A 13194-nucleotide genomic window follows, 5' to 3' on the forward strand; every position below is an offset into this window, starting at 1 on the left:
CCATGTGCAGGAGGAAACTTTACAGAGGATTTATTGATGCAAAGTAACAGCTGCACAGGCTAAAAGTTGTCATCAAAATTATTATGCATTTCTGAAATAATATATTACAAAAATATTTTATTACATTACTCTTCTGTGTTGAATGTTTTAACAAAATACTCCAACATGGTTACAGCTGCAACTTTGGCACTGGCATCTTTTGTTTTTAAAAAGGTATTTTCCAAAATCTGCATGCTTTTGTTTCTCAAGATCACAAGGTTGCTCATGAATATGAAGGTTTACATAAGCATTATTTGTTTGCTTTATTTTTCCACTGATCAGGTGATTTCTACAAATGACCCCTCCCTGCACAAATTTTTTGCTTTTTTGTTGGTTTATTTCTGTAAGCATATGTATAGAGCCGTGTGTGTGTATATTCTTCCTCCCCTATGGTAGGCCATAATGCAACATTTCGTGTGCATCAGAGATCTCATGCAATGTCTCTTCCAGGATGTTTGGCCTTTGTTGCCATAAGGTAAATATCTGGGAGGGAAAGAACATAACCTCATTTTGCTTTGTAAAGAACTTCGCAGCTACTCTCAGGGGGTTATTTTTATCATCTCTTCAGTTACACATTGTGCTCCTGAGAGAAGTTTTTATTTTAATTGTCAGTCATCATGATGCTTTTCAAAGCCAGAAAGCATCAGTGTTGGATCCTTTAGGGATCTTAAATACAGTCACCAGCATTGTCGGGTAACTCACCTAAGTTTTCTCTTTGAATGAGATGTGTCAACCAGTGCAGGAAGAGGTGTTAGTCATGACATGCACGCATTTACAAGATCTGTCTTTCCCTCCCTGTTTAGGTGAATCCCAACTTTGCTTAATGCTGGGTCTGTGACCCAGTTAGAGGAAAAAAAAGTCTTATGTTAGAGAGAATTTTAATTATGTGGAAGATGTGGTTTCAGATCCTCACAGTGGTTCCAGAAATAATAACCAGAAACCTTCTGGATCTTTTGTATGGCTTTGTAATATACATCTGTGTCTTGGAGTCTGAGCAGGAATATTTTGTTTGAAGTGACTAATATACATGTACCAGAAGTAGTTTTTAAATCCTAATGTGTAAAGTATCTGGATTTAATCTAATTATGTTGTAGGATACTGCCCAAATGGACAGAGGTTCTGAAAAAACATTAAAATCTTCCATGTTAATCCATATCCTCAAAAGCTAAGATTATGTGGATTACAGTTTCTCACTGTTCTTGATGGGCACAGCCACAGTGGCTCCACAGTATTAGTTATGGTCTATCATGCTGATAATGAGTTTCTTAATAAGTCCCTTAGTACTCATTGACAATGACTCATACTTCCGAACTAGGATCTCCTTGGAAATCTCAGTGTAATGGATGAAACGCTGTATCCTGGTGAAGATTTATTTTTTTTCACTTTTTTTACTTTTTGTATGTTTAAGAAAAAAGCCAGGCAAGTTTTAGAGGAACGGTATACTTAAACAGAAGAAATTCTGGGGAGGAGAAGTTAGATTTAACTGTCTGGAAAGGCAAAGGTGAAATGTGAGCTCTAATCTCAATGATAATTGCTCTCTCTGCTTTACAGGAGGATAGATATTCTGGAATAGTCATTAATTTTAAAAGAGTTCACATACAGCCTCAACTTTTATTTTAAAACCGAATTCAGCCTTCTGATCTAGAGAGAATGATTGATTCTGTGTTTAGCAGTAAAATAGTAAAATAGCTCTGGAAAAAAACCAACAATGAAGTAGAACTTTACCTACAATGCCACTGTCTTGAAACTATCACAAATAATCTGTAAAATTTGCACTTTAACCAGTGACTGTCTCTTCAAGAATGCTTCTCCCTGTATCATATTTTCTACAGTTTGGATGAATACTAATCTATGAACTGATTGAGCTTTAAAATGTTTTGCTTAAAGTGGAAGAAGTGTCACACTAAACTGTTTAACTAAGAATAGTGAAATATGGATTTGATTTGAATGCCTGAAAGTTTTCTGTCTTCAGTATAACTCTGAAAAATAAAACTCTGGGATACGAAACCATAAAATAGGACACTGGAATATAATGCACTATACTGGCTTATACAGCACTTCTGTTGGCATTTGTGATCTGTGTGTTTTGATAAAATTGTGGTTAAATGGTAGCTAACTTTCAATTCAATTATTTTAGGTATTTGGAAATAAGATGATAATCCCTTCCTTGGATGGGGACCTATTCCAGTGGGATCGGGATCGAGAGAGCATGGAAGCAGTTCCTTTCACAGTTGAATCTCTTCTTGAGTCATCCTACAAATTTGGCGAGGACGTTGTCTTAGTTGGGGGAAAGTCTTTGACGACCTATGGGCTGAGCTCATACTCAGGGAAGGTAAGAGCCTGAAAAGTTGCCTTGTGTATGTGTGTTTTGAGCACTGTCTTGCAAGTAGGTTGCTCTTGAGATTTAAACTGCAGTACAGCTCAAGTATACAACTGCATGGCACAAAAGAGCAGAATCTGAGTTTCTCGGGCAACAAATGCAGTGGGCTGGAGTAAGGCTAAACAGCTGGTGCAGTTCTATGGTATGGCTGAGCCCCTCACTGCAATCTCCTCCTGCCTGTGGGCTCCTGCTGTATCCCCTGTGCTGACTTTAACACTTGTCTCACCCTTTGCTAAGCTGATTCAACTTGCTAACCCAACAGAAAACTGTTCCTTTTTATTGGATTAGTTTTGTGCTGGGTTAGCTGTAGCCAGCTCAGCAAGGGGTCGGGGAGTGCCAGAGCCAGCACAAGGGAAGGGACAGGGGGTTTGTGAGCAGAGGTGAGCGAGGGGAAAAAAGAGGGATGACCCCTTTCTACCGAGCTTGGAGAGGAGTTCAGCTTTATCATCTAGCTCTGCTTGAAGTAGACTTTGCTGTTCAGCCTACTGCATATCAAAGAAGGCTTTAGGGGACACACTTTTTTCACAACTAATTTCAGATTTTTCACAACTAATGAGGGATAGCTGGCTGAAAACAAGAAAAACATTCAACATATGCAAAATTTTAAGACTTGTAGTTGTCAGTGAGTTTACTATCTCTTAGAAGAAATTCTCCTTTCATTTTAAAGTCATATGCAAAAGTTAAGTTGAAAACTACTTGCTATCTGACTAGTTCAGAAGGTATTTTTCTTCTGAAATCCATTGGTTAAAAGTTGTATATATTGAAAAAACACAGAAGACGAAAAGGCTAGAAAAAGCACAGGAATTAATTGCATTATTCAGAGTTCTAGAATTGACATCCCCCTTCCCCTCCTTAATGTCAGATGTCATTAAAATGCTTGTAGATACTTTGTGTAGTGAAGAACAGACATTTGCTAAATCAGAAACGTTGGTGCATTTTAAAACAAGTTCAAAAAATAGATTCAGTTTAAAAATTTTAAACTTCCAATGTTTGTTTTCCAGAAAATCAGTTTTTTCACTTTGGCCATACATTTTAATATAGAACACTTCTATGGCATGGTGTAGAGTGATCACTAGTGATAAAAAGCATAGACCCAAAACAAGAGTTCATGAAATCATTTTGATTTCCTCATTGATAGCAGAGGGCACTGTGTACCGACTGCTTCTGCCCCGTGTTCAGGAAGTGGAAATTTTGGTTTCTGCTTTGATTCCTGGCTTACGCTCACAGTAGCAAAGGTGCCTCATACAGGAAATAATGCCTGACTCTTCCTTGTTAAGAGTTTGGGTAGTTTGTTGTCTTTGGCAGTATGACGTTGATTCAGACTTCCCGAAAGTGTGTTCAACTCCCTCTTCAAAATACAAGTGCCCATATAATCCAAATTCTGTTTGAGATTGGGACTGTTGCAAAGTCTGTGTGACTGTGAGAGTTAAATAATATCTTCTTTCCTGTTTAATAGCTGACAAGGCAAAGGGGGAAGGCTCTGTGCTATGTTATATGAATCAATAGTACTTCATTTGAAGCTAATAGAGTTATGATGAAACAAATATGGCACGAAAGCAGAATTATGCTGTGGGTCTTGTAGGAATGTTCTTTCGATGTCCATAGAAATAGTGGAAAAAGAGAGAGGTAAGATTTCTTTCTGTTAGAAGTAGAAATATGTGCAAAATATAGTCAAAAGGTAGTCAAAATAGTCCAAACTGTAGACTTACTAGAATCTTTTGAAAATTCTAGTTCTGAAAATTCCTTATCTCTTAAACCAGGCTTTTCAACATCCCTCAAGTCAAGCATCTAAAATCACGGAGCTCCAAATCACCCGTGAGCCAAAAAATGTGTTGTAAGGATTGTTAGCTTTGATATTGCTGTTGATTACATTTGTTTGTCTTGAAGTTCTTCAGACCTTCCAAGCATGTGCGAGTCTCTTGCCTTGTCCCTTAGGTGAAGTACATCTGCTCAGCTATGGGCTGTCGCCGGTGGGATGACGATGAAACGGAACAGGAAGAGACACTCCTATTACACCGAACCCAGAAAACAGTCCGTGCTGTTGGACCACGAAGTGGCAATGAAAAGTAAGTGTAAGAATTGTTCAGAAACAATCCGACAGTTATAAGTTCTTAATACATAACGTTTTAAGGATTTGACCTTCTTTTTACTCTCATTAGACTAGGAATTGCACAAGGGAGTTTAGATTGTTAACCAGAGGAATGCACCAGACTAGGCTAGGATCTAGTCCCTTTGCTCTTCAGTGCTTTTGAAAAATGTCTTGAACTTCAGTGTTATAGATGATTAGACAGAAAATATATGTGCACATATTTATTCCCTTTAAATCAAACGAGAATTACTTTCCTTGTCCTTGCATACCTCCAAAGAGTTTGTCACTGGTCTACTACACAAGGCAAATGTCACTAATGTTTGTTCCAGCTGTTGATTTTTGTACAAAAGGAGACAGTTTAAAAGTCTTCTTATGACCTACTGATTCACTTTTAAGTTCTTTACCTACTCATGGTAACTGTCACTGTTTGTTTTATACTTGATGTCTTTAGCTTTCATTTTAAATTGATATTTTAAAATGTCTTCAGTCTTATTTTTTAAAAGTCCCATTCTTAAATCTACTTTGTTCATTTCATAATGAGGTGGTCTGTTCTTTACAAACTGTAGAAACTGGTCCAGTCTGTGATTTTCCTAATCCTGTCACGTTGAAGTTTTAATACATCAAGTTTTCTATAAAAATACAGACATGTATTCTACTAAAAAGAATCCAAAACCCACTTCATAAAATACAGGTTTAAAAGGCTGGTTGCCATACATGTATACAATAACTGCTCAACAATTTATTGGAGAACTAGTCATTCCCTGTTTCCCTGCTCCCTCTTCTGTTTGCATCAGGATTTGACAGGTTGTGCATCTGTAGTGTATCAGAGACAACCTAATTAGAACTCCAGTAGATTAGCAGATCAGATGTCTGAAAAGAGAAATCTTGGGTTCCGTGCTTCTTGGAGACTGATATTGGCAGGGAGAGGTATGTCATAAAAACATGCTTTTTCCTTCAGACATCTCTTTCAAAAACATAGTATGACATCTTGCGCACCAGAATCCTCCTGTGTTTGTAGTCAGAAACAGAGGTGCTTTCCTGGTGACGCGGTATGGCTGCTATGGAGTTTACAGGATGGATCTGGGTTTTTAGTCCAGAGAAAGAAAAACTTTTAATAAATCAACTGAATATATAAAATATGCCAAACTTTTACCATAAGGGTGTAAATTCTTTAAGGAGACATTTTGGGCTCCTGGTGGTTGCCAGACTGGTCCTAAGAAACTTTGGGTACCCAAACATACTGTTTAAGAAATATTTTCTCCCTTCTTGCTGTTCAAGATACAAACTTGCCATCCTTTCCCATCTGTATCTTCTCTACAGCACTGGGCTATATAATGGAAAAGGAAAGAACTATTCTTTCTCTTTCTGAAAATAATTTTCAGTTTCTGCCCTAATTTGTTGGTTTACAAAAATTAAAGAGCTTTTGGCTATGCAAGACAACTCTGTGTTCCTTATACAGTTGTCTTTTTTCGGTATTAACCTATGGGACATGAGTGGTCCTGGTTTCATGAAGTACCTGTCAAAGAGATCCTGTGTTAGGTTGTGTGTGGGATTAAAACAAACAAACAAAAAGCACTGTCCCTCCCTCAGCTTGAAAAACCTTACATTTCAAATTAAATCTGCTTTATTAACAAAGAGAAATATGTCTTGTGTAGAATGCTGCTTCCTAAATACTTTATATTTGTTGCTTTCATCAGCTACATAATGTTTTCCTACTAAACAGACCCAGCTGTACTACTTGATGATTTTAATTGCCCTCTCCATATACTAAACCTTTCATGCCATTGGCCCTACTTCACCAGCTGTTTTCTCAACTTACCCATCATGTTGGACAAGACTTCTCAGCTTGTTTGGTTTGTATTCTGCATTAGCGCTCCCCCTCCTGGTACAGTTGTGTTCATCTGACAATCTGAGAGTTTACTGTGAAAATATGGGCCAAATATAGGTAATTCAGTTTAAGAAACTTCTGGATGGAAGATTTGTGACTTCCTTGGAATATAATAGTTGTTTCTACAAAGTTTTTCTCTTTTTTCTTGAAGGTGGAATTTCAGCGTTGGTCACTTCGAGCTGCGCTACGTCCCAGATATTGAAACTAGAGCAGGATATATTGAGAGCAATTTTAAATCAAATATGAACAAAGAAGAAACAAAAATTATTTCAGATGTGGATGAGCAGGAAGCTATGATGAAAGATACAGTGATAAAGGTCTCAGTAGCTGACTGGAAGGTGATGGCTTTTAACAAACAAGGAGGACATCTGGAATGGGAGTACCAGGTAGGGGAAAAGATAGAATATTATATGTTACAAAAGTAGAAGTTTTGCAGCATCACAGATGATGTCTTTCATCTTGGGTTTCAGGTGCTGTCCATGTAAAGAAGCACACATCTGCTTGTAATTTTTTTAACTGAAGTTCTGACTTTGAGCTGCTACATCTGTTACAAAAACTAAAACAAGGAACATAAGCACATTGTTTAGCATTGTTCTTATATAATATCTAGTTAATACAACATTAATTTTCCAGTTACCCCTCTCTTCTTCAGTTTTGCACTCCAATTGCTTCTGCATGGCTGGTTAAGGATGGCAAAGTAATTCCAATCAGTCTGTTTGATGACACAAGTTACACTGCAAACAGTGAAGTATTGGAAGATGAAGAAGATCTTGTGGAAGCTGCAAGAGGGGCCACAGAATCCAGTGTCTATTTGGGTGAGACACCAACTGCAGCATTTTCTGTAGTAAATGTTATTCTTTTCTCTGTTGAGGTTGTAGTAAAGCAGATCTTTCTGGAGATTACAGTTAAGAGGAGCTGTAACATGTCCAGTCTGATATTCTGCATAACGAAGGCTGTTAAATTTAACCCACATTGCTTTATAAAGCCCAAAAATTGAGGCTTCAGTAACATATATATCCCAGAAAGGCACCTTGACTTCATTTAAAGACTTTCAAAAGGTAGAGATGTGTTCTCATCTCTTCCAAGCCTGCTGTGGTCATCTTTGCTGTTGTCATTCAAAGTCAGAGTTCTGTGTACCAGTCTTAGAAATTCTGACAATTACAGAAGGTACAGTATACCTTTGGCTATGGCAGAATTAATATCTATGACCGTTTAGCCTAAACAGTGATAGTTAAAAGATTGATTTTTTTTCTTTTTTTTTTCTTTTTCAAAACCAAAACATTTCAAAACCATAAATCTTTTCCATTTTGATTCTGAAATGTTTGCTGCTTTGTATTTTCAGTACATTGGAGATGATTGAAAGTCTTGAAACTTTTCAAGATAGGTTTGTAGCTAACAAGGCAGTCTTACTCCTCGGTAAGCAATAAGCAATATCTCCCTCCAGCCTGCTGATTTGTTACACTCATTTTTTCCTCTACGCTGATTACACTAACTTACCATGAAGAAATTTCAGTTAAGACTTTATGTGACTAAGTTTTCATCCAGCTGTCAGAATTAATTTGATGTGGTTTGTGACAATTTGAAATAGAGTGGCCGCAGGTCCTTCTTCCTCTCAGCTGTCTATCTGTTTCTGGGAGGTAAACGTGCTTTGGTTTTCTAAGGCTTTGTTTGCCTTAGCCTTTTTCTGTAAGTCTTTACACCTTGTAGCTTTCCTGTTAGTGGTTACACAGGTAAAGAATAACACTAGGAAGAAGCCAGATTGTTCCAGCCTTCCTGGTAATGGCTGTTGAGGAGTAATCTGTACCAGCATTAACAAGGGTAGGAAGTTTGAAAGAAGTCTTACCTATGCAAAGCCCAAGCTGCTTTATAGCTCTTAAAAATTGCTGGCATTTTTCTGTAGCACCAGCTCTCCAACAGTGAAAATGAGATGTCCTGATCTCTTGCTTTTCTGGAACAGAGGGAACATATTACTTTTTCATCCAGCCTAGCAATCAGAGTCAGTATCTCAGATGCTCAGAACATAAAGAAATATTTCAAAAATGTTTTTAACCACATATTTTTAACTGGGCAGTTTTATTCTGGGGGTGAAGAAAACTAAATCTTCACAATAATATGCTCTCTGGTTTATTACTTAGGTATGTACAGGGGCCAGTTGTATCTTCAGTCATCAGTCAGAATTTCTGAGAAATTCCCAACCAACCCAAAGGCTCTGGAATCCAGGAACGATAATGCAATTATTCCTCTTCCCAAAATCAAATGGAAACCTTTAATCCGTAAGTAACAATTCAGAGTTTCATTTACTGTCTTAGCTCTGAAAAGACAGGACATCCTTCTGATTTCCAATATGTTTCAACCTAGTCTAGTGTTTCCAGCTGTAAGTCAGTTCAGGAACTATCTCTGTGCTTCATTGTTTAATTTTTTCTAATTAAATATTTAATGTCTGCTTTCTTTTTTATGGATTTGACAGGGTCTTTTTTAATAATGAAATGTTGGGTCTTCTAAATCAAATTTTTCAACAAAAAGAGGAAGAAGTTTTTTTGCAGTGATGTGAATGAGTGAATTGACTTGTCCAAAACTGGTATTTTGGCAAGAAGGAGAGGTGTTAAGTAACTGTTACCTTAAAATACCCTTCTTAGTATTTGCTTGCATTAATTTTGGTTCTCATGGTCTGGTCCAAGAGACATTTTCTAAGATTATGTAATTGGAGTTCTCATTAAATTAATACAAGAACAGAATTTTTATAAAAATTCAGCTCAAACTTTTCTATGCTTAGATTCTCCTTCCAGGACTCCAGTGTTGGTGGGGTCTGATGAGTTCGATAAGTGTCTCAGCAATGACAAGTATTCTCATGAGGAGTACAGTAATGGAGCACTTTCAGTTCTGCAGTATCCATACGGTAGGTGGAAGTTCCAAATTTTGAAGTGTTTCAAATAGCCAGGTTTACCCATTTATTATCTGTGAAATTCAGTAATTGGCCATTTATTTGATCTTAAATATGCATATTTTTTAAACGTTTAATGAACTAGGAAATTATTGCCCAAACTAGGATTTCCAAATTGTGGTGTATGTACAATTAGCACCACACAAAGCACTTCAGAGTGCCAGAAATTGCTACTGCAGAGGTATTGTGTGTACTGCCATTGCCACCAGGTAGTTGGTCTGAGTGGAAAACGCTTGTGAATTATTTTTTTCCGAATTTGCTAACAGTGCTAGAGACTCAGCCTGGCGGTAAAAAAATTTCCATATGGAAGATATTCTGCTTTAAATCTATCAGTGGTCAGCCCTTCTGAAGTGGTAAACTCTGATGGGAGACCTAGTTGCTGTGGAGTCCACAACCTTGATTAACTGAATTTGCTTATGTGCCATTTAAAATCAAGGGGCATGCAAACAAAAATACCCTGTGTCTGTTGAGGAAACGTATTAATGAGAAGACAAAATTGTTTTGTAGCTACCTGCAAGTAAATCTATGCCCTCTTTGTGTCTTTTATACACAGATAATGGTTATTACTTACCCTACTACAAGAGAGAGAGAAATAAACGTAGCACCCAGATCACTGTTAGATTTTTTGATGATACGAATTACAAGAACATTCGCAAAAAAGATCCTGTTCTTCTGCTTCACTGGTGGAAAGAAATTGTTGGCACCATTATATTTTGCATTGCGGCCACAACTTTTATTGTACGCAAACTTTTCCATCCCCATCCTTACAGCAGAGTAAGTATTTTTTTCTGAACCCTAAATACAGAAGGTATTATTCTAGTCTTCTCTTTCGGTTTTGAGTCTGCAATGAGTAGTATTAATAAGTTAATAGCTAATGAGATAACAAAATCAAAAGCCTAAATTTATTGTTTAATCTATCTGTGAAGGCTGTCAGCTGCCATGTACAATTAGCTTAACTGCTTCAGCAAGCAGATTAGACTGCTTCAACCATATCTGACGTCTTCGGAGATATTTACACTGAAATTATTTAACGCCATATCTAGTGGTACAAACTGGTCTCAAGTACTTAAGGAGCTGAATTTTTTTGTTTATTTGTTTTTTGGTCTTGTTTTGGTAACCCTTGGTAGCTCCGGAAGGAATCTGAAACACAGTGTCAGACTGATAGTAAATATGAACCCACTTGTGGAGATGTTAAAGACAGCAGCTGGAGTGACATCAAGAACTCTGGATATGTGTCAAGGTGAGCTCAGTTCAACACAACATGTACAGGGTTTTTAGTCAGTGTGATAACTAATACTATCTGGAGGAAAGAGGAGGTGTTCACTTGTTCTTACCTACCCTAGTCCTCCGACTTCGCGGGATAATCAGCAACTGACGCGAAGAACCCTGTCACCCCATTACCAATGGGAGATTGCAGTTATGATTAGTCTAAGCAATCTACAGGATACCTGTGATCAGGAATGTTGCTGTTGTATTTCCTGCTGATAAGTGAAATGGAAGATTGATTCGTGAAGGTCTTAATCAGTGCTTACTCCCTCTGTTTCTGTGTTTATGGATTAAAGCAGAGAAAGGCAATTGCAGGTGGAAACAGATGATGTTTTATATACTCTGCAGAATAAGCAGACTATATTTGGAACAAACCTTTGTTGCTTTTATGAAGGAGTTGATTAAGACAGAAGGGTGTATAGGGGCATGTCATGATACTCTGGAGAAAATGTAACCATTTCCTGTACGTTTGTAACTCACTGAAAATAAGAACTGGAGTATTTAAAATTAGGAAAAATAGGAAAGGTAGTGAGATTTAAGAACAGTGATGTTTCAGAAGGGATGCTTAGGAGGACTAGTTGCAGAAATAGTTATCTGGGGTGGGGTTAAAGGCAAATCATGATTTAGAAAATATGTAGCTGTCACCGCCTAGTTTGGGTATAGAAACTTCAGCTACATACTCATGGTCCATGATCCAGTAAGCATGCAACCTGATATTCTGAAAAACTTCTTCAGTTTGTCATGTGCATGCATAATGGATCTTGCTGGGTTGTGATAGACATTGAATAAATGCAAAATCAGCCACTGTCTATTCCATGAATAGGTAACCATCTGATTGCCTTAGTGGGTGAGCAGGAAAAAAAGATAAGAAATGCTTCAAGTCATTCAGCATGTTTTGCCTGTACAGAAATATTTCACTCTTAGCCATAAATGACTTTATTTTTCTATCTAAACTAATGCATTTTTCTCCTCTATCCTCCCTCCATTCTTCTGTCCCTTCTTCTCACCCTTATCCCAGATATCTGACAGATTTTGAACCAATTCAGTGTCTGGGTCGTGGAGGTTTTGGAGTAGTTTTTGAAGCCAGAAATAAGGTGGACGACTGCAACTATGCTATCAAAAGGATCCGTTTGCCTAACAGGTAATGAATGAGTTTGTTGAGATATAGAAGAAGTAATGAATGAATGGTGGGATCCCGTCCTACACTGAACCATCTGTTCCTGAACTGATTTCCCAGATATTACATTAGGATGAATGATGAACTTTTTAATGGGGGGCTGACTTAGTTTTGGCATCGAGAATTTGGCATATGTAATCACAGCAGAAGGGTGACCTGCTTGGCTAAAATACTTGCATAGCAGGACCCTTGTGAGGATGCTGTGGCTACATGGGAACTCCTTTGATTTCCTTGATGAATAGAGCCTTTGATAACAGGAGCAGTTATTTGTAGCGCTGTTAATTTGCTTCTCTCCTTCCTCTCCTTACCTTTCCTACTCCACCTTCTCTTTCTTTTCTCTCTCCATCACCAGCTTTTCTAACTCCATTTGTCCATTTGTTTCATTTTCTGGTCCCACAACCCCTACCTTTTCTTTCAGTCATAGGTGGTCAAGCCATGCTGCTGAATTACCCTACACAGAGCTTGCAGCACTTCCTTTTAGTGGGAGATGGGAGACACTGCTGCTGGAAATCTCAAGTTAGAACAGCAACAGGCAGGCCAGTAGAGGGAGGGGGTAAAGCTATGAAATCTAGAATTACTTTTTTTTTAATGTGTTAAATAAGCGTGACTATTTAAGATTAAAGGTTTTGTTCAGAAATTTAAGGTAGCCTGAATTCTTCTTTTCCAAGCATATTCAAAGCCATTAAATAAAACCATCTGACTTCATTTGGTCCAGTTACGGTCTTATGAAGAGAGATCATTTACTTCAGTAAGATAGCAGGCTACCTGCTTTCCTGTCCATAGAACGGAGATAGTCTTTATGCCAGTTAAAAAAGAAATACTGAGGTATTACTGTCTGTCTTCTTTTGTGTCAGTGTCTTCTACATCCCTGTAGAATATTGCTGTTTAGTGGTCTTTTTTTGATCCTTGTAAACAGTCGAGAGCAAGATGCACCTTTTCCTCTCAGTTTTGCTGCCTGTAATTATTTGAAAAAGGATGACCAAATACTTAGCTGTTATGAGCACATACTGCTCCCCCACACTTCTAACCTAAAGGAGTTACTCTGTGGGATTTAAGACATATCTGTCTTTTGGGGTGAAGAGCAATACTGCTGGCCTGGTTTATACTGGGCTATCTTTGATTAAATTCCTTTGCAGAAATTTCTATGCTATGTTGTTGCTTTATGTGACCATATCTCTGTTTTTCTTTTCCTCACCCAAATTCTAGGGAGCTGGCTCGCGAAAAGGTGATGCGGGAAGTCAAGGCGTTAGCTAAACTTGAGCATCCAGGTATTGTTCGGTATTTCAACGCATGGCTGGAAGCTCCACCTGAGAGATGGCAGGAAAAGATGGATGAACAGTGGTTGAAAGACGAAAGGTAACTTGAGGGGTTTTTTTAACAATTGAATTTGATGTTGTACATCAACAGAACTGGA

At 37.8% G+C, this 13194-nt stretch overlaps 1 protein-coding gene across 1 annotated transcript in view; it reads left to right on the plus strand.

Moving 5' to 3' along the window:
- Nucleotides 1-13194, plus strand: part of EIF2AK3 (eukaryotic translation initiation factor 2 alpha kinase 3) — a 45790-nt gene that overhangs the window by 19956 nt on the left and 12640 nt on the right. Inside the window, exons 3-12 of the mRNA XM_072862271.1 lie at nucleotides 2177-2371; nucleotides 4355-4485; nucleotides 6548-6782; nucleotides 7049-7211; nucleotides 8532-8669; nucleotides 9170-9292; nucleotides 9891-10111; nucleotides 10465-10577; nucleotides 11622-11744; nucleotides 12987-13136. Coding sequence (XP_072718372.1) covers nucleotides 2177-2371; nucleotides 4355-4485; nucleotides 6548-6782; nucleotides 7049-7211; nucleotides 8532-8669; nucleotides 9170-9292; nucleotides 9891-10111; nucleotides 10465-10577; nucleotides 11622-11744; nucleotides 12987-13136 — 1592 coding nt within the window. The remainder of the gene's footprint in view (nucleotides 1-2176; nucleotides 2372-4354; nucleotides 4486-6547; nucleotides 6783-7048; nucleotides 7212-8531; nucleotides 8670-9169; nucleotides 9293-9890; nucleotides 10112-10464; nucleotides 10578-11621; nucleotides 11745-12986; nucleotides 13137-13194) is intronic.

This window comes from Ciconia boyciana, chromosome 5, assembly GCF_034638445.1.
Source record: "Ciconia boyciana chromosome 5, ASM3463844v1, whole genome shotgun sequence".
Classification (NCBI taxonomy): domain Eukaryota; kingdom Metazoa; phylum Chordata; class Aves; order Ciconiiformes; family Ciconiidae; genus Ciconia; species Ciconia boyciana.